The 26,514-nt window shown below is 41.7% G+C and overlaps 1 protein-coding gene across 8 annotated transcripts in view; it reads right to left on the bottom strand.

Moving 5' to 3' along the window:
* Nucleotides 1-26,514, bottom strand: part of LOC116713336 (transcription factor COE3) — a 94,639-nt gene that overhangs the window by 21,010 nt on the left and 47,115 nt on the right. For 4 of the 8 annotated variants that reach the window (XM_032553469.1, XM_032553468.1, XM_032553472.1 and 1 more), the window contains 4 exons: nt 16,137-16,218; nt 12,168-12,309; nt 7,365-7,498; nt 6,543-6,669 (listed from right to left, as the gene is read on the bottom strand). In XM_032553469.1, the coding sequence (XP_032409360.1) occupies nt 6,543-6,669; nt 7,365-7,498; nt 12,168-12,309; nt 16,137-16,218 (485 nt within the window). The remainder of the gene's footprint in view (nt 1-6,542; nt 6,670-7,364; nt 7,499-12,167; nt 12,310-16,136; nt 16,219-26,514) is intronic. The other 4 variants (XM_032553470.1, XM_032553473.1, XM_032553471.1 and 1 more) reach the window with 2 other exon arrangements.

The raw sequence follows: 26,514 nt of genomic DNA, 5'->3' as shown, positions 1-26,514 counted from the left end.
CATTTGGAAGAGTAGAAAACATGCACACAGACTTGGAAACCAACCTATAAACCAACCAAACCAAGTCAAATTGAAATTTTCACAGCAAGCCCACGCAAAGCAAACCTCATCTGTTTCAACACTGACCATATCATCTCCATCCACTGCAGCCAGTTACCACTCAGTGATTCCATCTCCAGCAGTCTCGAGATGAACAGGAAATTAAAATTTCAAAGATCTGCAGTTAAGATAAATCAATGGAGACAGATCAATGTTCATTGAAATTTCATGAACTTTGAGCCAATACAGATGAAAAAAGCTCGACAGTTACAGTCTCCCACAGATATTGCCCCTGCAACAGATAAAATGTAATTAACACGGTTAAAAGGGAGCAATGTTACAGATCGCACATCCATAATTTCAGCTCCCTTCATATTGGCTGTGTTATTAGAAAGGTGCCAGAGACACCTGTTCAATCCTCTTAGATGACATCTAAAGCATGTGTGCCTCTTCTCCGAGGACGCCGGTGGACTCTCGCACATTACTGGCCCCGCAGAAATCAAATGGGCTCCCTTCACAGCTGATTGCAAGCGCAAATTAATATTGTAAAATGAAGATCAATACATGGACGGGGCATGGATCGATGGCGGGTAAATTACGGGTGAATTTTCCCCCTCATTCAAGATGAGTTGTGTTTTCCTCTCAAAGTCAATACCGCGCTGCCTCCCTCATTCATTTCTCAATAAACTTGCCGATGAATTTCAATCAAAAAGCGGCAGCGGAGGAGAAGGGATGGGGGTGGTCGGGGGCTGGAGTTCCTTTAAAGCCTTTCGGGTTTGGATCATGCCTGAAAATGAGAAGGGTAGGCGGTGAAAGGAGAACAGAACATATTTCTGCCTGTCTGTCCAGTGGCAAAAGACTAATGCTGCGACTTGGTGACAACTTTCCCTTACCAAAAAAAAAACCTTAATAGTTAAACAAAAAGTGGGCCCAATTAAAAATAAATCAATGCATACCCTCTTTATTGGTAGAAAAAACACACTAACACCTTCATTTTTTTTTATTCCCGCTCCTGAAAAATAACCACTTTCAGAAACAAGTAATGTGAAAATACACGTTCAGCCGCGAGTACTTATTTCAATCAATTTCCTGAAGCTGGATTTCACAGGTCACTTGCTGATAACACGCTGTGGAATAATGCCACAGTGTGCTTCTCAAAGCTTACCTGACAAGCTGCCTGACAGTGGGGGAGTGTGAGCACGTGTCACGTCAGCCCTCTAATTGGACACAAGGACCTTCCTCTGTGGAACCTTGTCGCGATGCACACAAGCTCACAAGGCCTTCAAGCCCAGGCCCATCTCACTTGGCAATGAGTGTCTGCTCCACTCCTGTGGAGCCCGCGCTAAATACCAGCAGTTGTAATAAGACAGGCAGGTATGGCGATGGCTGGTGGATAACACGCCTTGACACATGCTAAAACTGTTGTGCCAACTGGTTACAACCCATTTCACTGCAGAGATGACATTTATAAATGCCTGTGTCATCCTTTCTCGCTCCTGCACTGACTTTCGTCTTAAAAATAGGCTTTGGAGGAAGGATCCAAAACCCTGCGTGGAGCAGATTCTAAATACGCAAATGAAGTATGAAGTATTTTGTGTGTTTGCAGGTCCTCCTCAGAAGCCGATCTGTTTACATACCTCCTTGAATGCCTTTGATTATAACATATCTTTCAGTAGGCCACACCCCGTCACTGACCATTCGCTAGTGAAGTACCAAACCCAGCCCTGCAGGACAGGAAATGAAAAGGAAGCCCTCCATCTAATCAGCTTGTAAGTCTGGGACTTCAAAGTGCCGGCAGGGCGGAGAGGATAGGCTCAATTCACCAGCTGGACGGCACTAGACCCTGTCTGATGTGTGCCGATAAAGATGTCTTTGGTTGTTTATTTAATTTTTTCAGGAGAGAGGAGGGTCAAGAACGGTGCAGCATTTTGTTCTGCCTTCCATGAGTGGAGCAGGAAGTGTTTGATTTTTGGATACCACTATTTATAGCTTTGGAGAAAAAGGAGCTATTTGCTAAAATGCAGGGAAATCCAATGTACATGCATGTTTTGTTTTTTGGCTTAACAAATTTAAAACATTTAGTTTGTGTGTGCTTTGCCTTGCAAAAGTATTCATACCCATTTTAATCTTTTGTCAGGTTACAGCCAAAAATTTCATAGGATTATTTTCTTTTTATAAATAAAAGTGTGGTGTGGATCTATAGTTACACCTTTTGATTCAATATTTTGAATGACATGTCTCTCATATTACAGCTACAAGTCTTTTATGTGGTATGTGTCTGTCACTCGACTTATATTTAATCTGTCCACAGATTCTCCAATGTGAGCTGTTTACTATTGCAGCTCTTCTAGTCCTCGGGCCTTTTGGCTGCCGTAATAATAAAATTTCGACTCGCCCAGCCTTTAAAATTAGGTGGAAGTCCATGTAGTTCTGCAATAATCCTTCTATGTTCATATGGTGATATTTTAACCTAACCCTGCTTTAAATCTTAACAGATTATTTATTCTAAAGTACTCTAAAAACAATGCGTGTTTCTTTTCCACCTCAACATTTTGTGCTGTTTTCTGTTGGTCTATCACATGCAAATTCCAATTGAACACAACAAGGTTCGTGGTTGCTTTGTAACAAAATGGGAAAAAAAAGTTAACGAGGTATGAATACTTCGGAAAAAACATTTTATCTATATAGAGAACCCACTTCAGCATTCTCAACCGCTTCCTCTTTTATTCCCTCACAGGGTTGACATTTCTTGATCTCCAACAGTATTGAGTGAAGCACACATGACCCCTTTGTCCTTATGTTGATGAATGACTGCCTCATACCCATTTTGTCAGATTTTGGTGCAGTGGAGTCGATAGCGTCACCTTGACGAGGAAACTTTGTGATCCATCAGCCCTCAAGGCTGTCTGGCCACAACTAAGGCCTGGCAAGAGCAACTCTCTGTATGGGGGGCATCTGCTTCATCCAAAATCCTTCACCCAGTGTGCTGCAGTCTTGTGAGGTCGAACGAATGGCTCTTATTACTGCCGCTTTACAGTGGGAGGAGAGAAAAAAAGAAAAAACACTTGACTTGTACTAATAGCCGGGAAGCCATGCTGGTCACCAAAGGTCTGAAGACGAAGCACCCTGTCAGTGCCCAGCTTGGGAAATTAGCAAATAATGTTCCCTTCCCCCTGACAAATATGTGACAGCTCGCCTTCGCCAATCATTCTCTCCTAACGTTATGATGCATGTCCTGGATCCCCACTGGAGGATACAGGCGAAGTTTACTGACCCTCAATTTACCCATGACAAATGGGGTCCCGGTAAATGTGCGTTTTCTGGGGCACGGAAGGGGTTCATTTTAAGCAATCCTGGTTATGTGGATGTCACTGATTAGGATAAATAGCGGCTGAGTGTGTTAGGACTGCTTGCAGAACCACATTACCACAGGCCTGCATCATCGCTGGCCCTGGAGGGGAGTTCTTCATGGAAACTTGGCTGAGATAAAAAAAAATTATATATATATATATATATATATATACAACAATAGCTCTGATGCAATTAGGAGTTTAAATTGGAAGAATTGTACAGTCAAATTTTTATTTATGATTTACTCCTTCACACAGCTCTATAAGTATGCAGTAAAAAGGTTGGGAGGCAACAAATGAGGCTTAAAATTGGGACTCGTTGTTTAAGATATTTGATTAAACCCATTTCGCTGCTGTTTTCCGTGCCTAATAAAGTGTAAAGCAAAATAAAATATCGACTCAGGTGCAGCCGTAACTTTCTCCTTTTGATTTTCCACAACCTTGCTGACAGCTGGTTCCACCACTTCTGTCCTGACCAATGGATAACCAATACATGGATTAGACAGAGGACAGGCATGTAAGCTCCAGGGGACAAGGCTCTTTTAGAAGCCTGCAAAACAAACAAAAATAGCTTCTCACTCCTTTAAAAAGTGTCAATTAAAGAACATAAATAGGTTCCTTGAAGCAGTCAGCTACAGCTTAGTTAAGTTTTATATGGTCTGTCTGTTTGTCTCATTAGTGTTTTAAACATTCAATAGTCAATGCCGACAGGATTATTTGACATACGCTACAGGATCCTCTCTTTCTGAGAATGGATTGTGAGTTTTGGAGCCGATCCAGGGTGCTAACCTGACTGAGGACGTGTCCCTCCGCTGTTCCAATTGACTGCAGTCTCCTCTGTGTTGACTCTTGGTAATTTGTGATAATTTCTTAAATTGACCGAGTTAAATCTCCACAATTAGGACGGTGGGGAAAGAGGAGTCAACATGGAAAAAAAACCCCACAGTCCTCAGGTTGCATTCTGAAGCCAAAAAGCTTTGATAGCTAGACTTTTTGATATACACATGTTGCTCTACGGTGACGGTTTTTGCCTATTCAACAGCGCCGTTTTATCGCACTCACTTTCCCCGCTCATGTAACTCCGATCTACTTCTGTGTGAAGGCCATTTGTTCAAGTGCTGTGAAAGAAAAAGAAAAATTGTGGTCTTAAAATGAGCTGTTTCATTTTTAAAGACACAATCCACTCTCCCTGCACTCAATTCGCTTTTTAATCTCCGAGAGGAGTAGCTAACATCCTTTTCATCTCGCAATTACTGTACATATGGAATCAGCGGCACCTAATTCTGGCATTATGCTGCCTTTTAACGGTTTCGTTCGCTCGAGCTTCACCCTCCACCATCGCACAATCACAGCGAGCCACTGAGGGAGTACGGAAGCAAAGGAGTTGGACCTGTCTGTTGGTGACTTTCGCTTTTAATTCACCACACTAATCAATTGCACCACCATTGCCTCCAGGGGTAATTGTATCTTAATACTAACTGGAAGTGAGAAGGAGCCAGGGAAGACAGAGTGGAAGAATGGGGGGAGAAAAATCAACAAAGATAGAGGGAAGGGGACACATTTCTCCAGTAAAACCTGATGGTAATCATCCCAATCCGCTTAGCCTCTGTGACTAATGGGGTCTGTTCTTAAGGGACCTGGCACTTTCACTAGGGTGCTATAGAAGCCATTAATGTCTTAACTTATACACCTTCTCAGGGCTGTTTAGTAACACACACACACACACACCCCCACCCCTCACACACAAAGACTCTTTTGCACTCACACTTTCTCCCCCACTTTCATTCACTTTCAGACATACACATACACTTATGCAGTCACACTACACTCCTGTTTCATTATCCCGGTGTCTTGTTGGCCTCTGCTCCACTCCTGCTAGGGAGGTTAAACGCAGGAGAGCTGGGCCAGACTGCACGGTTGGAGGAGAAGGGGACCAACGGCTGTTTCTGGTGCTGGGGGGGGAGTAGTAGTTTTGGGGCATCAGGGAGAGCAAGGGGGACTTGATGAGAAACAGCTGCTGCAGGATGGAAAGGTCTGGATTGGGATTTTTTTTTTTTTTGTTGGGGGTGGGAAAGGGGGTTGGGGGGCCCCCAGCTTTGGCCTTGCTGAGCTCAAGGCCAGAGCTTCGCTTAAGGCTCAGGAGTGCTGAGAGGGAAGGAGGGGTCATTTCATTCTGCCCACCAGAGTTGGAACAGACAGAGGCTTCCAGGTCAGACAGGCTCTGACCCTCACAACCTCTGTCTACTCACCAATGATGACAGATAAGACCACCACTTCCTTCTGTTAGCCAAGATAATCAGATCTTTTACTCGCGGTGTGACACACACACACACACGCTCCCTCTTTCTCTCACCCTCTCTTCCCACACTTTCTCTTACAAATTCATGCTGATCACACATGAGAATAACTTCAGACACACTCATTCACTTAACCTAGTTATAGACGTTCTTATTTGATTCATAAAAAATGAAACCACGCTTGACTTATAAATTCAGCAAATTACACTAAAACATAATCTGTTATACTTAATGGTAGATATGAACGATTGGGAGAAAGATTTATCTTGAAGGGTTTTGACTGTAATTTAGCATGTTACCTTACTGGATCATGGTTACTTAACATTCATCGAACCAGATCACTTAACAAGAGCAGAGAAATTGGCTCTAGATTACTTGACAAGTTTGAATTTTGAGAAGACTCTGAGTTAGCTATGTACAATATCAGTGAGGTGTTTAAAGGGAACTTTGAGGAAGCATGCTAATGCAAGTTCAAAATGTCAACTTTGTAATCTCTTTGCCTTTAAAATAATATCAAACGCTGCTAATATGCTCTTTCACAAACATGTGATGTTAACATTTGCTCTTGAAAAATATCAACTGCTCGTGGCAGAAGAACAAGAAAAATATCTTGATTGTATCTCTTTTATCTTCTTATATTATAGTTCTTAAGGAGAAATCCAAATCAGTCAAAATCATTTTTGGAAAGGCTTTAAAAACAAGAGACAAGCCGTCCAGAAAAGCTTGTGTGCCGCATCTCTTTATTATTGGCTAGGATAGATAGTTGAGGTCTCCACCCCAATGACAGAATGGAGATAGAGTATAGTAAAAGATTGTAAAATACAAAGAAAGACAGGAACAGAAGGGTCTGACTCACCAGTATAGACAAATCTCCCAGGGGCACCTTTGCAGAACTGCTTGGACTTGTAGGACAGCGTGACTTCCACAACGCCGGGGATGTGCCGAGGGGGAGTCTGAACACGGATGGCGTGGGGAGTTATCAGCTAGATTACAGAGGAAAACGAGAGGAAATCACGAGTTACCGACAAAAAACAAACAATCAGCGTTTGAGAACATAATTTCCATGCAAGAGGGAAAGCGATTCAGGCTGCAAGGTTAAAATATATATTGGCGTCATTTAACACAAATCCACATTAGTTGATCCTGGAAGGTGAAGCCAACTGCTAGTCCGAAATTACTCCAATCCCAAAGTTGTTCATGCAGATGTTATTTCATGAACCTTGAAATCATTGCCACAATTGCATTTAGTGTTTATTTTACACAAAAGGCTTATGATTTTTTTTACATGGAGGTAAAAGGTGGTGCACCAAAAATTATCTTCCTGTTGCGAAACATTTACTAAGAACAGAACATGTTCAACAAAACTTTCCATTAAAGTAACTGATTTAAAAGTGAAGTGGTGGAAAAAGTAAAATATATTACTTTGTTTTTGACAAACCATTGTTTGATTAATTTTAAGACAGTTTAGTTTTATCTGCTGTTTCTCAGTACTTTTCTCAGCATAGGACTATTGGAGGCGTACCACTTTTTACAGCTATGTAAATGATTATCACTGCTGTGCTAAACTTATGTTTGTTTAATCCAGGTTGAAAGCCTGCTTTCGGATTAGTCTCAGCATCCAAGACTGACTGATGAGAACAAATTCTGAAGTATTTCTTTAACAAATGTTTTATCGTACCTCACTCCATACAAGCATAGTGCCAAACACGACTTGAAGACCATCGAAAAAGTTGTCCCCGATGATGATGACAGTGGCTCCTCCAGTGGTCCATCCCTCACTGGGGCTGATAGCCTTGATGCATGGGGTGGCTGCTTATCCAAGACAAAGAGAAGAGCAAATTCAGCACCCAGGCTTTGACACTCCAGCACATGTCTCTTTTCTCTCAGACACGTTACTGAATCACCTCTACGTTCAGCCCTGCGTGTCTTTTCCCACAAAGACATATCATGGAAATTGCCCCCAGAAAAAAAAAAAAAAAAATGATGGATTTGTCCTTTAAGGCACGAGAATCAAAATCATTTATCAGCTCGGTGGAGTGGTGTAGTTAAGCAGACCCTTCAAATGGTCCACTTCACAAAGGCTAAACGCTCAGGCTCCCCAGGAAAATGATTTGATGGAGCAAATTATGTGTCAGGGCAAATGTAGCCATCAGAATTGATTAAGCATGCACGGACATGTACAGTAAAATTTTAAAGCTGAACACATCTTAAATGAGTCAAGAAGTGGAAATGACAAGCTAAAGCTTTGCTGCTTCATTTTATTTCATTACCTTTGTTCTACAATAGAGTGAAGGCACACTGCGTGTAGTTTCAGGTTTCATATCGTGAAATGCGCTCATGAATTATTCAGTATAAGATTTTTTTTTTTTGTTTTCTTTTTGTGATCGATTCAATCCATTTCACATTGTTTATTACAATGCTTTTCATCTGGCATGACTTCTGCTGTGCAGCGCTGCCATTCATCAACAGTGGGAGTTGTTATTATAATCTAATTTGAGTGATCTTATGCTTCACTTTCGCTGTCACTTGATGCATTGCCTTAATATGGTGTTCGGCAAAACACCATGTTTACAACAGAAATATCATGACAGCTTGCCATAAAATAGCAATATCAAATTTAATCTATTTTCATCAATATCTTATAATATGGCGTGAAATGCGCATGTTTTCCCGCTCCTCAAAATGCGTGCAACTATTCCTGCAAGTTCTCCTTCTGTTCTTTTTTTTTTTCTTACTCTCCTCCCACTGCAAGCACACTTCTATCCTCCTTTATCCCCTCCATCCAGTAAGTAAATCACAGTCAGCCATTGTTGTATGGATCACCTCAGACAAGACATCTCCCTTTGTTTGCCTTACTGTTGGGTCTGTTCAGGTCATGTTTGCTCTCTCTCTCTGCCCATAAAGTGCGCACACACACATTGGTACTACAGGGAATCTGACTTTAACAGGCGCTGTTGACTTCATGCTAATCACCTCGTACAGATTTTCATTTGTGAGGCCTGGAGGAGTGACATTTGCTTTCCTTAATTGCGAAGCGGAGCGTCTGAAAGAGGACCAACCCTCCATGGGCATGCCGGGGCCCCCTCTAAGGGCCTGACCTTCATCAGTGCGGACGATTACAGCAAATAATTCACCCTTCAAAATTACTGTAAACAAATTGACTTTGGGGATGAGAGAGAACGAAGAGAGGGAAGGAGGGGCAGGAAGGAGGAGGGGGCTAGAAGGGTGCCTGATGGTGACTGTTGGGTGGGGATGTGGGGGGGCAGCTGCTGCCTGAAACCTATGACGGGCTGCGCTTAGTTACGCATACACACACACACACACACACACACACACACACACGGACACGAGAATAGACAAACGCCACCTCGGAAATCCCATCTATCACACCCCTCTCTGCATCCATATAACCCCAGCCCCACGCCTCACTCCCACGCGCAGAAGGACTCATGGAGAGGCAGTGACTGAGGCCCTAAGCCGTCCACCCTTCTGCCTGGAAATTTGCATATGTCTCAATGCACAGTCAGAGCGGGGAGCATGTGCTGAATGGGGACCGTGGCAAAGTGGATTACACAGTCAGCACAGGCGATCTGATGACAGACACGCACAGTGTGCCCCCCCACCCCGACAGATGATAGACATCAGTTGAAGTGGACGGAGGAGTTTGCAATGTTCTGCTGCTTTACTAAGTCTTTACAAACTTTAGGATCGAAAGTAAAACAAATCAAGGGCCAGTTATCACCTTAAATTGAATCTAAATAATTTTATGTTTTTAAACAACCACATGCTGCAACTTTGCTACCTGTTTTCAACTTTTTTTCCTTGTTCTCAGTTTAGCGTTAGCCGTGGAGGACGTCAAAGCCGATTCGAGATCTGAGCGGAGGAGCTTCTGGCTCTGGTTTTGTGACACTCAAACAGGTCTGATGTGGCCCTGTGAAGCCGTCCTTTGTTCTGCCTGCTGAAATGTGTTGTAATTGTGCTGTGGGATGTCCAGATGGTCGGTTGATAGTGCAGCTGATGGGATTATACCTTTTACCTCTCCCTGGGCCATCTGTTCCCTTTGACTCTCTCTTCTGTCTCTCTTTCTCGCTGTCTCACCCTCAGTCTCTCTCCTTCTCTTATTCCTTTTCCTCCCATCCTCTTTTCCCTTCTTCTTTTTTCGTCCTCTTAGGCCCGGCGGTCTGGATTCGCTTGTCTTTATTGCATAAACCCTAACAGCATTACAGCCACTTGGCATGCAAATGAGTCAGGCGCTGCAGGCCCTATGCTAAGTCTCCTATATTGTCTGGGGCTCTATAATGGTGAAACTGAGCTAAGGAACGTGCGCGCATGAGTGTATGTCTATGTTGGCGTGTGTATGCGTGTGGGGGTGAGTGAGTGAGAGCATTTCTGTATTTGCTGTGTGTGTGTGTTTGGAGGTGAAGGTGGGAGGGGGGTGATGTGTGTGTGAAAGACTCAGCTATTTGTGAGCATGTTTATGCACCTTTGAGCCTGAATCCATACATGTTTGAGTGACAGCCGGCCTCAAAGCACATTCATGTCTGAATGCATAATATGCTTGTTGTGTGACAGAGCACACAAGTGAACAAAAATGTCACATGGCGAGATTCAGACTGTCATCTGGGTGCGATCCCCTCTGAGTGCCAATAGGGGGCAGCACTTCTTGAGCCTGAGCTGCGCTCGGAAAGAATGCCTCCCTGTTCCAGCCAGTCAGACAGCCACAAAGGCTGAAAGCCTCTCGCCCTGTGAACTCCAGAGGAAGAATGTGTTGCTAATTTAAAGCACGCTGTCTGTCTGTTTGCCTTCGAGTTGTCAGAGCCGCTGCGGAGGACATGGCTGGAGTTACATTTTATAAAACCGCCTCTCTCTTTTTTCTTTTTTTCCCCCTCTCCTCCCGTGGCACATCTCCGTTTGTTAAAGGTGACTCAAAACAAAGTGAGCCATCGCTGTTGATGCATGATAAATTAGTTTGTTGTAGAGCTTAGTCTGGGAGAGGAAAAAAAAAAACAGATCTCAACTTCTAAAGAAGAGGGAAGGTGTATTAAAGTTATTAGACAAAGACATGTTCAACTGGGCGGTTGACAATTGCTTCTTTTCTTGCTTTACGGGGCGTCACTCTGCCGCTTTGAAGAGTGCGGTGAAGAGGAGAATAAAGGATGGGTTGGGGTAACCTGTAAAGAACCCACACACACGCACCCACGCACACACCCCCCACACACACACACCACACACAACACACAGAAGGTCTCATGGGAGCAGGGGAACACGGAGGCAAGGGCTCAACCTCTTTAATTGCTCTCCTCATTAAGAAACTGGTTGCTAGGCGATCCACACCTATCGTGTCATAAATGTGAAACACACAAACAGAACGTCAGCGAACATAATGACTTTGGTGCTCCGGGCAGGACTTTAATTATTTGATTTTGTTCTCCAGTAGAGGAGTCATTAATAAAGACAAAAACAAATAGATTAGCTTTTCCCCCCACTAGGACTACAGAGCACCGAGATATATTAATTGTCTGCTATGTTTTTTTTTTTTTTTGTTGTTGTTGCTTTTTTTTTTTCTTTTGTATTTGTCGTTGTTGTATTAAACATTACATTTGCTTTTGGTGACAGAACCATTAATGCCCATTAATGTGCAGAGAAGCTTGTTTTTAGTTTGTGGCATATATAAACTGTTTGCCTTGCCATAATTGGCCCTCACAATTTAAATCTAAACAATCGCACAAAAGTCAGGTTTCCCCTTCTTTTCTTTTCTTAACAGTATTTCAGCTGTGGGTTAGCTGCTTTCCGTAAGCGAAGGCCACGGGGGTCGAAAGGTTACACATAGCACATTTTACTTTTCGGATTTCCCATGGTTTGGTGGTCCTTCTTTTCTCCCTTTTGGCTGAGAAGGCAATCAGTCTATCATATGGAATCAGTTGGAAGAAAAACAGTAAGTTCTGTTTTGCTCATAGGCCACCCCACCCCTCCATGCACCCACACACCCACACACACACACACACACACAGAATCAGTCGACCTCCCTCTCCCCCCCTTCTCTCTTTCTGTCTTTCTCCTTCCTCCCCCTGTTTCGACTCTCTCTCAGCTAAATCTACAGAACTCCAACGGCAGGAAATTAACCTCACAGCCAAATTCTTCAGCAATTTGATCATGTTTCACTGTGGCTTTTAGGACAAATGTAGGTGCATTACCAGAGTAGAAGTAGCATAACGTTTCTGAATTAGTTGTTATTCACAGTGCAACAATGATAAAAACTAATGCATTGTATTTCCTGTCAATGCATAACAGAAGTTCGGATGGAAGCCAGAAGCAACTCAAAAAGTGAAAAAAAAAAAAAAAAAAAGATGATGAAGGAACTATTGATTCTACGGATGTAAAAGGAGCTATAGGTGTGTGATCTGAAAAATGGAAAAAGGAAAAAAAAAACTAATAGGAAAAAAGCAGCGTAGCAAATTATAAGATGTAAAAATGTGCCTACCATTTTCCAGATAAGGAGGCGTACCTTCTGAAGGGTCGAGTCTGCGAGCCCTTCGCCCATGCTTGGAATTGTTGTGTACGAACATGTTGTCGGAAACGGCCAAGACATGGCCGTCCACGTTGACGGTCGTCGATACGACAACCTGCAAGAGGAGTGAAAGTGAGATGTGGTTTAGCAAGATACAAGACAAAAATTCAGGCTTTGAAAAATATATTGCATACAGATAAAGACATGGAGCGTTGAATCTTTTCCCATTTTGTTACATTACAGTCACAAACTAAGTGTGGTTTGACCCCTAAGTGCCTGAAATGATTTCTAATTGTACCGAAAAATATATATATTATTTGTGTTTTTGCTGTCAGTTAGATGTTAAATTAATTTGGGATTATTATTGTGAACATTGTACTAACAATTAGTGTAAATTTTGGTATGATGGATGTATGACACAATTAGATCCACTAGACATTTAGGTACTGAAACTAACTTTTCAATTGTGGTATGTTGATTATTTTATTGATCCCGCTGTTTCTCAAACAAAACTTTGAAATTGAGTTGCTTGGAGTTACATAATAACTCCAGCCAGCTATGAATGTTTTTGGACCCCTATATCTGCAGTGTTTCAAATGTATCAAAAGCATTTTTGCCACACAATCCAATGAGCTTCTTGCCAGTTTTCACAATAAGAAATCAGTGTTACAAATTAATTTCAATGTATATTTTTTAACAGTTATTGGAGTTCAACCTGCAGTGTTTTAAGTACAGCTAAGCATTGAAATATAGTTTTATTAAACTCTTAGAAGCTTTTATCCCGTTTCATGAAAAAAGAAAATAATATTTATGTACTCATTTAAGTAATTATTTTTACATCTATATTTTTATTAATATTTTTGTAACCTGAAGTAATCCTTTAATTTAAAGTTGCATTTTAAAATACATCCACACAAATTACCATTTCTACAATTACACCTGAATCCTTATTATATTAGTATTACTTATTTTTATTCCTTAGTTGCCTAGTGTCGCTAAAATACGTCACACCCAAAATCACAAACAACTAGCTATTAACTACATCTGTAATCCTAATTATAGTTTTTGCTGCATAATTTGGCTCAGAGTTAAAATTATTTATTGACTTTATCAGCAAAATTCCATGCAGTCTGTCTATTGTGCACATCCACATGTAGTCCACACTTCGACCACTGATGGTGTCCTTGGTATGAAAGACACATCTATCTACCAATATTTGTACTATTCATACACCACTTTGGCTTTATTTTCATCAAAACAGGTATGGAGCTAATTAGCTTTACTAGTCCATGAGGTGTTAACAGGATTACATTTGGAAAAACTACAACACAGTTTGTAGTTGGGAAATGGATGGAAAAAGATGCATGTTTTTCACCTATCAAAACTCCACATATCCCTGGAGTGTTGTCCCTGGGGACAACACTCCAGATATATTGTCCCCAGGGTGAAGCATGTTGATGGCAGCATTATGCTATGGGACATAGTTTGTGGGAAATGGATTGAAGTAAATATAGAGTAATCTGGGAACACTAACTGTTAAAGGTTGCAGAAGACTTTAGGCTGGGGCAGAGGTTCAATGACCTTAAACATGCAGCCAGAGACACACTGGAGAGGTCTAGATCAACGCCTATTCATTATTAGGAATATCCTAAAGTCCATACCTAAATCACATTAAAAATACTGGGATGAATTTTCCATGCAATAAAATGGAGTTTGAGTTATTTTGCACAGATAAATTATTGAAAATTCTTTAACAAAAAGCAGCGAAAAAGCAGCAAATAGAAGGTGGATTTCCACAGTATTTACTCATCTTAATAAAAATGCATGCCAAACCTTTTAGATAATGTGTTTACAAAAAGAAAAACTATGCATCCCTCTTCTTCCTCCTCACAAGTTTGCACTTGTGTTGGGCTATCACGTTAAACTGCCATAAATTGCATTGCAGTTTGTAGTTTTAATGTGACAGAATGTAAAGCAGTTCTGGGCAATGTAGGATATAATTAAGTAAATAGATTAATGCATGAAGAAAATGAGCAACTGCTCCCCAGTGAGGAGCATACCTTTGTAAGTACTGCCAAACCTGTTGAAGTGATTGTTCTCCTTGGAAATATTGCATTACCATTATTTTTCCTGTTCCTTCCTTTGTTTTTAATGCCCTACTTTCAGAGAGATTGACTGGAATACAATTTTCATTTATCTACATCCCGAACTGTCATCATGACTAAAACTCAAAAATATTGATCAGCTTTTCCACCAACTCTGAATACGGTAGGCCCTTTCCTTTTAAACTATTACCGGAGTCATTAACAGCCAGGCCGTACGCCATCCCCATCACTCAGCAAACATTTTACCAGGATCATATTCCAAACCACACTCCATATTTTATAACGCTTATTTTTGTTGTTGTTTTTTGGCTACCGCACTGCAAACAAGCAAACCTGCATGTGAATGGCCAAAGTGTTTTCTGAGCCGGAAACAGAGAGCCCCTCTCAGGTTTTGCTTCGCCGGTAAGTGACCTCGGTGTGGCGCTGGAATTTAGGGGGGTACTTTTTTTCTGGGGGGGGGGAGTTGGTTTGAGAATGGTGGGGGTGTAAAGGGAAGGTGGAGGGAGTAGGGGAAGTGAAAGAGCTCCATTCTTGTGAGCAGGTTCAGAGCTGGGCCAAGCAGAGGATGATGGATTGGGCCCTTTCTGGCCTCCAGCTGGTTTTGGGGGGTAATAAGTAGAGTCGAAGGCATGTAAAATACACAACTTTGGCCAGAGAAATACCTATGCAGGAACATCTGGGAAATCCATTAGGGGGTAATGGCATCTTAACTGTTATGATCATCATAATCGACGATGGAAAAAGTATTCTATTATTTCACAACCTTCAAAAAAAAAAGAAAAGTTGGTTCTTGAATTCCTTCTTGATACCAGAATGTGAGAAAGCTGAAAACCCATGGTGGCTGTCACGCATCAGTCCACATTCACCCTGAGGGAAGATTTGAGGAGGCAGGGGAGGTCTGATGGTGGTGACATCAGGAGGGGACACCCTGTCTTGTCTGTTTCATGTCTGGGCTTCCTCCTGGAGGATGCCGGCTCATGTGTCTATCACTGAATAGTGCTGCCAGTCACGGACGTCCTCTTGTAGTTTGTAGTAAACCCTGATAGGACAAATCACACTAACTCTTGCTGTCTCACCTTGACCTAGTGGGCTGTTTGTGTTGAAAATGTCGGAGCGGAATGGATGAACGGTTGGATAAATGGATCAGGAGTGGGTCAATCACCGCTCCTCTTTACTTCTCTGACAGATCAGAAGTGAGAGGGTAAGAGAAACATCCAACATCACTTTGCGCTTGTGTACTTTTTTCTTTTGATGGCTTTGCTTAGAATTGCATGACTGGCATTAAGCATATGCACATGTGGCTTAAAACCAAGAGACGGACATGAAGAAAGCAAACACATGCGCTCCGTTTATGTGCGTGCATCCATATGTGGTTCGTGCCCGCGCATATGAGTGCGCTAGAAGGTATGCATTTCCTCTGCCAGACAGATCCTGAGTTAACACTGTTGTTACATGTGGTTGTATCGTCCTCCCCTGTGCGCCGGGGCTCAGAAAGCTGTCAGGAACACAATTGATGGCACTCTTAAATCCTATATCCTTATTTGTGTCAGATGGTATTCCCTAATAAATATTCTGTCCAGGGCACACACGACACAAAATCCCTCACTCTTTCTTCCTCTATTTTTTTTTCTTTTTTTTTTTACCTCCTTTAGTGCCAGTAATAAGAATGTGTTCATATGTGAATCTGTGTCAGGGTGAGTTAGTGCAGAGTAGCAGCTGTAGCTGCACATTTCTACACCTGTGGGTGTGTGTGTGTGTGTCTGAAAAAAAAGAAGAAGACAGACAGTGAAAGACAGTGACAGAAATGGAGCGTATGTGTGAAATAGGTTTCAGTCACCTGGAATCTGCGCATGTCTCGTGGATTCCCTGCATTTTTCAGACAGTTCTGATTGCACTTGAGAAAGAACTTTAGGAAGAATCTGAAAAAGAGCAACAGAGAACAGCAAAAAAAACTATTAGTTATGTTCCCAAAGTTAAAAATGAATGAAGGAAAAACGGGACAGAATGTTTAAATTAAACTCTCCAGGCAGATCTGATTGCATTCACACATTCATCTGAACATTTTTATCTCATTTTTTTTCTAACCCGGGAGCTTCAGCCTCTTTGTGATCTCACCTGAGTTCACAGGTCTTCCCCAACACCCATCTGCCACTAACATACAGGAAGTCACTTGATATTCCACCCACCTCTTTAATCCCAGGACACCCCCTGTGCAATTAAAGTTCCCCTGTTCAATAGGGAAGCAAATGAGGCCCACCTGTGACCAGGTCTTGTTTGAAGAGCATCAGGGATAAAGGACCTAACAAGGTGAGAGCGCGCCACAAAACTTATAGTCCTGTCAGGCAATTAGGCGGACACTCCTGGGACCGCAGAATGCCACACACACACAGGCACACACACCTACTGCGTACACACACCCATGTACTTGTGGGTGGGTGAGGCAATTATGCCACAAATTACAACCTGGCTAATCGTCTCTGAACAAATGTCACGTCTGAGTGAGATCTGGGCTTGGTTTAGTTCACATAAGCTGCCCTCTTCTCTCGCTGGATTTATTGATAAGGAAGCAAATTTAGAGTTGCACATATCAAGATGTAGCCTCCCCGACGCAAAATAGTTAAGGAGGGAAAATTTACAAGGAAGGGAAAAGCACGGCAAGAAATTATCTCAGCTGTAAGCCATTGTGCTAAAAAGCACACACACAGAATAAACAATGAAATCGACCACAGATCCCGACTGATTGTCCCTACGGTTTCTCCAATTAGAAATACAGCACAGTCGTATTTATTTTTTCATCACATTGCGCCATTATTACAATATACAATGCTATTGTTGCCTTTGTAAAAATGACTCGGCTTTTGAATCGCTGTGTCTTACTGGATTACCATAGATTGCACCATAGATTGCGTGGCCATTTCATTCAGCTAAATTCAGTGACTTGTGTGTCCTGCGAGGACGCTTTCACAACACTTAAGACTTTTGCGTTCGCCCACTGGGATTCCAGCCAGGCCATAAATCAGAGTCTGAAATGACCCTTCTAACCCTGGCCGCATTAACACATGCACTGGTCATTTAGAAGCGTTCTTCGATAGACTTCTATACTTTTGCGCTCCGCCGTGTACCCAGGAGGGTGAGCGGAGGTGAGAAAATATTTTCTCTCCACATCCGAGGAGCTTTGGCTTCGACATCAATAAAAGATGTTTTAAACCATGCCAGAATGCTGATAGCCTGTCAGTGTGTGGCAAGGCTATCTAAAACAAAATAAATAAATAAAAATTTTAAAATCCTAACTTGCCATTAGTGCGTTTCACTTGATTGTGTTCGCTGTGTTTTTTCGGGTTGCATCTGTTGGCTGATCATCAAAATGACCATTATGTACTCTAATTCCCTGACCCTGTTTTTATTTCCCAGAAGAGTCATAATGTAGAGCAGCAGACATCTGCGGAAAGCAGACCTGAAATACGACTTTTATTTGTCTGTCGCCTCTCATACGGCATGCGTGTATTTGTATGTGTGTGTGCGTGAGCTGGAGTGGGTTTGTGTGAAGATGTGCATGCACATGCATCACCTATTGAGAGACAATTTATGTCAGTGCTGGAGACAGAATATATTTTCCAGGCATTCACTTCATAAAAGAAACGCATCACTTTCAGAGTTTGTCTTGTCTCTTTCCTGGATGCTTCAATGCCTTCCCATGCAGCTCCTCCCTAAGCAAAACCAAAAGTTTGAGTGTCCACATTGTTACAAAGAAGCTCTTTATGCTTAATCTTATGAAGGCAATTAAGTACAATTTCTCCCCTAAAAAAAAAGAAAGAAAAAGGCTTCATTTTCACCGTCCACACTACTATAGCATTCATTACATTTGAGTTGGTTAGGATTCTCCATGAGTACTCTGCAAATTGGTCCTTGGTGGAAAGGAGAGCAATTAAGACAAGGCCCCTCTCTCTCCTGTACTTCTTAAATATCTGCAGAAGTTTGTGCTGGTGTTTTGGCACGCACAGAGACAAAAGGAGGTTGTTTAATTGTTTTTTAATGGGATATCAAGTCGTCGCTGCCATTAGATGTTGGCAATGGAGGGCAAAGGGGGATAGAGGGAAAGAATGAACTGCAATTAGGTTTGATTAAAGCTATCCTTCTCAATAATCAGCTGTTCTGACAGGACAGGGGGACCCTGGTGGCCGCCGAGATGGAGGAAGGTGTTGAGTGATATTAAGGCCAATGAAGGGGATATTAACATGGCTAATTAAAGCTCTTCCAAAGCCGAGAGAGGAGGCTCTCAGTGGACTGCACTGGATGAAATAATCGGCCAAGGCAGCTATCAGTTGGAGGAGGGAGAGAACAGGAGTGTGGGAAGGGGTGGGGTGCAGTCCACGCGAGGGAAGGGAGAGGCGGGGGAGAGTGGGGGAAGTGGAGGGAGGGATAGTGGGAGGCGTAAAGGAAAAACTCTGAAGTGTGAAGAAAGACAAAGAGGAAGACATCGACAGGCATATAGAGAAAGACTTCTGGGCCAGCCACAGAAGCTCTTTTTGACATCAAGCCTCTCATTCTGTACGCCCGAAGTCTGCCAGTATAACTAAGACCTGACACGGGCTTTTATCTCCGACAGCTAGTCATACAGGTCCTCAAATCAACGTTAAAACAATCCCGCTCATGCCTCGGTCTAAGGCAATTAATACGGTTCTCCTGTAGTACCTCCATGCTCGCCCACTGCCGAAGCTACTAATCATGCCATAATGATTTCTCTCCCTCTGGTCAAAGGGGAAATAGATTGTCTCTTTAGTAATGCAGCAGGCTCTGCGCCTTCTACTCCCTGGCTTCACAGACCCGGTAATTGAGGAGAAAAAGGCCGACTTTGGCACTTTGACTGATTTGAGGGCTGCTAGACCCTCTTATCTTTACTCTGATCATTTTAGGCTGACACTCAAAGGAAGACCCATCGCCCTAATTCGAGCTCACCCTCTCCCCTCATCAAACAGAGGGGGGAATAGGGAAAAAAAAAAGGAAGAGAGAAGAGGGGGGAAAAACAAACACAGGAGGTGAGGAAGCCCTTCTCTCATTTAAATGGCCAACTTAATTGCCGGGTTGATGTCACTCATGCATAAATGTCCAACCTTTTGATTTGAGTGAGGAGGGCAAATAAGGATAATGTTGTATTATTAAGGAGGATCTATCGATCTCCAAGGCTTGCTGTCTTCTCATTTTCATTCTTTTTTTCAGTGTTTCTGCAAATTATTGAAAAGTCTTCATTCATCCTCATTTTAGGCCATAAACATCTTAAATACAACCAGATTTTCTGTAGGTGTTTAATTACATGTATTTATATCACATGTTCATTACTTGTTGTATTAATTTATTGTTTGTTTGTTGCTGGTTGTTTTACTTAATTTGTTTTGAATGTTACCATTTTGTTTTATACCAGCTAACCTTCCCAGAATTGCCAGTGAAAATTAGTCTCTGTGCTCATATTAATTCAGCTGCATTGTCTTTTTTTAAATGTATAAAGTCAAGTCAAGTTAGTTTCATTTCTTTTCTTTTTTTTTAGCTCTGATGAATGTTACTGTTATTTTTATTGTAATAAAACTACAAATCCCACAATGCAGGGATGCAATAATTACTGTTCAATAAATATTAGAACCTTAGATCTTCAACCTTTCCTCAAACCTCTGAAAATGTAATGTTTCTGAAGCAAAATTATTCGGATTAAATCCAATGCTTAGGGTAACTGAAGTAAAAGGAGGTTCTTGTTTATTTTCCACTAAGACCATCCACCTAATCAGTCACGTACATCAATTTCTCCTCCATGTGATTACAAAGACATTATTAAAACCAAAAAAATAAATAAAAATGTAATCATTTTTCCATATACGACTTTCTATGACTTGCAGATTCAGATGCAGGAATTCACTTTCAAACTGGAATATAGCGGATTAAGAAAAATCTATGTGCATATAATTTAAGAAAAATATTTCCGCTAAGAATTCCCAACTTTTTCATTGATGTTCACAATGAAAGAACGGTTAAAGAGACACTTCACTGGTTGTTGCAACCTTCGGTGTCACTGTGTAATGTGAGTTTTCTATTTTTCTACAGTGACATTGAATGATATTTCTTGAAAAAAATGAGATTTTCCTATTGGAATTCTGATTTAAAAAACACACACATTTATAGATGATTGGAAAGTGTATCTTTAAATGTGTTTGACTCAAAGTGGTCGGCTAAACTCATAATTGCTATAATCCTATGAAAGCAGTGTATCTTATTAGGCCAGACATAAAACCATCCAGGAAAAAGCAACTTCAACTCACAAAAAAGTATTTTACTTGATTAAGCTATAAGACGAGTTGAATAATTGTTATCATATAAGTTCCATTTCTCAAATTTAAACCTAAAAGGGTCTCATGTTGAATTTATGATAAAACCTTTTTTAAATCTGTTTATTTTTGTTTAAATTTTCGGAATTATTTAACAGCTTTTCAGTGATTTCTTAAATTACTTACAGCGAAGCAATTTTTTTTCTATCGATAGTACACCTTGTTCTTATTGTTCAAAAGAGCTTCCCCGTATTTACTCAGGCCGTTACACAATACACTGACAGATGGCCACAGTATCTGTAAGAGGCAGGTATTGACAACTCTAAGCTCCTGATTGGTGCCCCGGCACTAATGACTAGCATGCAGTGTCCACAGCCGGCAGCCATGACAGTGAGGTCATCCGTTGCGGGGTGGTGAGTATCGATCACCACCCAGCTCTAGCCCATCAGGCCCCAGCTGCCTCCCAGACTCAATGGGCCCCTGTTACAAGAGCCCTGTAAGAAACGGCTCCCAACACCAGACTACAATCTGCTGACACCAGATCTCTACGCTGAGATAGTAGTACACGGGTCAATAGCATATCGGATTTCCAAAACGCCAGGGTCTTAATGTCAAGCCTCCTGCCTTTCCTACCTACTGCTCTGGTTATTAGGCACTTCACTGAACTGCATTCAGATCCCTGTTGTGACAAGGAGGGGCAGGTAAAACGAGAAATAGAGACACTTATAGATCTTAATCTTCCCCGAACACTTATTTATGCAGCTGAGTAGGCCCAGATATACATGCCAGTTAAGACCTTGGGAGGCCGCACTGAGCAAACTCGACCCTCTCCATCATATTTCTGGTTTGCTGCTGTTCTCTCTCGTCAAACTGGGCTGTTTTTTCTCGCCTTAGCTGAAGTAAACCACAGCACATTAACAATATTTGCTCTACCCCTGTACAAGCGCCAAGGGACCAGACCAACAGATCCTATCACTTCTTTATCAGGGAACAAGTGCCTCACTATCCAACCTTATTGGGTTTGGGAGATTAACCCCTTCCACCCACTGGTGCTGCCCACCTCCTCAGAGAGCAGCAAGGCAGATGTTGCTGTGATTATTATTGTTCGACATCAAATACCCCCGACTGCACGTCTCTGAGAATTTATTAGGTATTTCCAAGGCCCTTTCTGGGATTTTTTATTTTTTTACTTCTATATTTTTTCAGCTGCTATTGTCGGTTCATTCCGCTGTTTCATATTTCATATTTTTGTAGCTCGTACACGTGTGTTGCAAAGGTGTCACAAATAATTTATGTGCTTCCTCTGCAACGTAAGATGTAGCTCTGTCCCTCCATTCATCCCTCTTTACCCTTTCCACCAGCACCAGCTCCACCACCCCCATCTTCTCTAATGGGCAGAGTGGCATTGACATTATTTCACTTGAGGATCCCTCACTCTGTCAATCCCTCTTCATTTACTCCATGGCTACAGGACTCATTATGGTATCTCTTCCTCCTTCACTCTCCCTCACACGCTCACTCATTCTCCTCACCTCCTGTCTCACTTTCTCTCCACCTCACTCTCACTCTCTCTCTTCCCCTCTCCCTTTCTCTACACTGTTAGTTTCTTACTTAAGAGAATCACTCGTCTTCACAAATGGTTTCACGTCAAGCCCACTCCCAGCTATAGCCCCCACTGATTCCCTTCGGGCTTTGGCATAGGTTTACTGTAACAGATTAGACGAAGACTTGGAGCTCCTGCTAACTATCCATCACTAGCTAACAGTGGACTAAGGCTGTGTGCTTTATGCAGCTTTTAGCTTCAACCCCGCCACACACTGCATGTTTAGCCCCGAGCTTTCTCTGCTCTCTCTGCCTTTCCCATCCCATTCACATTGAGACACTGCAAAGGCTGTGTACTGTTCCACGCTGTTCTTTGTTTTACTCAGAATACGACGTTACTCTACCAGGACTTTGAACACAATATAATAAGACGCTGGACATAAATAATTCTGCGTTACTTTGTCTTGCCTGGTGCTGTGGTAAAAACAAATCTGATTCTAAATGCTGCTGTAGAACAAACATCATCTGCATTGAAAGTGGAATCTCTCAATGCAGCTGAATTGTTGTTTGCCCCTGAAAAAAAAACATGTGAAGTTCACTACAGATTATAGGCATTGGCAAGCAAGAAATTCTCAGGGTATAAAGTTAAGTAAAAACAGTGTGGTTTAACGGTAGCCAAGTTTTAAAGAAAAATGATCCGACTGATTTTTTTAGAAAGAGAAAAGCAATAATTATTTCTAATTTCTCCAGCAGCTTGAATATTACAGTTCCAATAAAGTCATCAACTATCTGTTGTTATATAATGATCCTAAACCAAACTAAAAAGTAAACAATTACCATTTTTAGAAGCGGTTTTCTAGCACTTACTACATGGAATATCATACCTTTATTCAGTTCTACTCTGGCAGAAATGCAGCAGAGTAGCACAGGTTTAACAAGCTATCATAAGCTAGCTATGTGGCTATGTGCTCCAGTAGCTAGCTTGCAGTCAGCTGCTTAACAGACCTGCCATTTCGCAACGTTAGTGTTATAGCAGTCCTCCAGTTTCCAAAATCATGACACATTTCCAGACAGAAAAATGTTTTGTTCATGGAAACAAGAAACAGCATGGTAGCCTTATTTCAGCCAGCTGGCTGGCAGTATGCTGACTGGCTGGTTTAGATAAAGTCTAGATGTGTTGGTTTTTAAATGTTTGCATCAGTGCAATCCAGCCCTTTCTGTTGAACGTTTATGTTCACTTTAATAAAATTCTCACTACCACTAATCTATGTTACTGTATTTTAACAATGGGACTAATTACACACCCAGTGAATGTCACTAAGCTCAAATCTCCCATTCATGAGCAGTTCTAAAGACCCGTCTTGAGAATTTGGTTTAGCTCATTTTTTTGATGCTCACAATCTAGAAAGCACAATTTTGCCGCTCTCTATTTGGGAACTGAAAGGTTCATAAAATGACGATCTGTTGCATTGCAGATGTTTTATAATCCACTGAGGCTCATTGTACTGACATTATACTACATGGCTTCTTCTCGTTGAGTTGCAAATGATAATTTCTTTCCTTCACTCTACTTTATTGTATCCTGTCACATCAAATTGAATTGCGTTGTAATTATTATAGTCAAAACATACCAAACTGAACGGAACTGTGGTTGAGTTGTATCAGATTGGAGTTTGCAGCTCATGCATCTTTATTTTAGCAGATTGTTTAGCAGTGTATTGAGATCCATATTATTTCTGATTCAAAGCAGATATATACCCAACTCATGTAGGAATGGTATATTGATGGTTTAAATTAGCAAAACCTTGGTATAGCGGTAAAAGGTCCATGCCTATTACCAGTGTTGACTATGGCAGTCAGACCAGTGTCGACTGAGAGATTTCTGCCATTGCAAAAACAATCACGCACATCAACAACACAGCTGCCAAGAATATTTACTCACCAGCTGGACACCATAGAGGTATCTGCTTGTTATGTTCTTTTTTTTTTATTATTTATTTTCCGTGTGTGCATAAAAGGAAATATGCAGCTTTGATTACTGGTCAATGTTGCAGCTTGTGGCCTTGAGGAAATACCAGTCAGCACCTCCCTGCACTGGTGAGATGGAAGATAAGCATATGTTGGCGTGGCTGGTTGAATAGTTGTATTTAGGGTGTTGGACGTGGTGTTCTGCAGGCTCCTGGAGTCTGTTCACAACGAAAGCCATACAACACAGGCGCTCTCCTGTGACACCCCTCGGAGTGATCAGACCCAGGCGAGGTGCAGAGGAGCACGGCTGTACAGCGAAGGTTAGCGGGGAGGCTGTGACCGCTTACGGTACAGACAGCGTTGGTGGACTCAGCATGCCATCAGGGGCTGATTTACATGTGTGTGTGCTGCTTTTAGGTCACTGAGTCAATGGTTTTGCAGTCTGTCCATGCGTGCTCATATTTATGTGAGTGTTACTCTACATCATAGTTTTACTAATGTATAATACATACATCTAAAGTGGCTGTCAGAGCTGATCAGTCATCATGAAGCAGTCACTGTGACATTGCCACTACTTTGACGCATTCTCAGAAGACTTTAAAAAAAGAGAGAGAGAGGGGAAAAAAAAACATAACGGACTGTCATGTAGGTAGGGGGGATAGAGACAGAAAGACAGAGAGTGGGTCGGTGCTTAAAGCTAACAGGTAACCTTTCTCTGCACCTAGGACAAAGGCAGGGGGGAAAAAGAAAATGTCAAATTAAGAGAGGCCAGGCAGAGAGACGTGGCTGCCATATTTGTGTGAAAGCCCAGTGCTGTTGGCAGCAGAGATGGCTGCTTTCTGATTCATCTGGGGCCGTATGGCAAAGCTTTGTCAGTCTGTGCGAGGTATAAATAATTCAGGGTGAGAGATGGCAATTACAGGGCCCTGCACAACCAAAATGAATATTTTATAAGGACTAAAACTGCCCTGGAATGAATCACACACATGGAGTCACACACACGCATGAGTGTAAGTGAATGTGTGCACGCCTACACACATGCACACAAACACACACAAAGGTAGGTCTATGAACCCTTAGCACGGTTGTTGTATTGTTGACAATGTGACTATTAAGTTAGCCTTTGCATTCGTAGGTAAATCATTTTTCATATTCTTGTAAACACGTATGATCTCTGTCTATATATTGTTTTATTAGTTGGCTTTATTAAAAAAAACAGAAAAAAATTTATTTAAAAAATGTTTAGTATGTATGTATGTAATGTGTTATGTATTGATCAGATTGAACTAAAGTTTAAAAAAAGTGCAAAAATCTAAAGTTGAAAAGAATCAGATTCAGAGTCTGTACTTTTTGACCCTGTAAATATGGTCTTTGTGTGTGAGCAAAGGGAAAGAGGGAGCATAGTGTGTGTGTTGGTGGGTGTGGGGTTGGGGTGGGGGGCTGAAATGCTAATGGGAAAAGATTAAACCCAAAAGCCGCCTGGAGCATTTACCTCTAAAAGGTTTTGTCTGTCAGGTTTCCTGCAAAAGTCTGTCTTTATAATTCTGAGACAAAAAATAACATTGTTCCTCAGTCCTGAGGAGCGCAGTGGCTTGGTTGAATGGCCATTGTGTGGGCCTAGCTAATGATACCTTAGCTTTTGTGAGAGGGAGGCCAGGTAGGTCTGTGACATCAACGTCACACAAGTGCTTCTCTGTCCGGATGTTTAGGGAAGGATTTCGTCCCGTGGTGGGAAAGGAGTATGGAGAATAAACAGGTTCCACTTTTGTGCCGTCATTCTGAACCCCACATGTTGAAGGAAAATTTCTTTAAAAAACTGAAGATTCATAACTATTACCAAAGTGTGTGCAATACACATGTGAAACTAGATATTTACACACACTGAACAAAATGACAGAAAAACACGTTTCAGAAGTTTACCAGCATTTCCTCAGTATTTGGTACAATTACCATACCCTACCGTATCTACTTAAAGTACTTTGCTGCAATATATGCCTATTCCTCCCAACAGAGCTGGTGTAACTGAGTGAAGTGAGTTAGGCAAGCTTGTTTACACTCATCTTTTAAGCTCTGTCCTGAAAATTTCTATCGGACTTAGCCTATTTGGTTTTCTTTTTAAAAATATTCCGTTATTGTCCTTAAGCCACTTTATATCTAAGATGTTGTTATGTTTAGCTCATTGCCCATTTGGAAGACCAGTTTGTGCTCAAGCTTTAACTACCTGGCTGATGTTTTGAGATGTTGCTTCAATATTTTTTACATAATGTTTCTTTCCCTCACACTGTCAACTGTTTGGCAAAGACTATCAGCCTCTTTTTTCAGCAAAGCAACTCCACCACATAATGCTGCAACTTCTGAAATTTCCTGTGAGGATGGTGTGCTCTGGCATGCAAA

This window comes from Xiphophorus hellerii, chromosome 22, assembly GCF_003331165.1.
Source record: "Xiphophorus hellerii strain 12219 chromosome 22, Xiphophorus_hellerii-4.1, whole genome shotgun sequence".
Classification (NCBI taxonomy): domain Eukaryota; kingdom Metazoa; phylum Chordata; class Actinopteri; order Cyprinodontiformes; family Poeciliidae; genus Xiphophorus; species Xiphophorus hellerii.
This window is presented reverse-complemented; position numbering and strand designations above follow the sequence as displayed.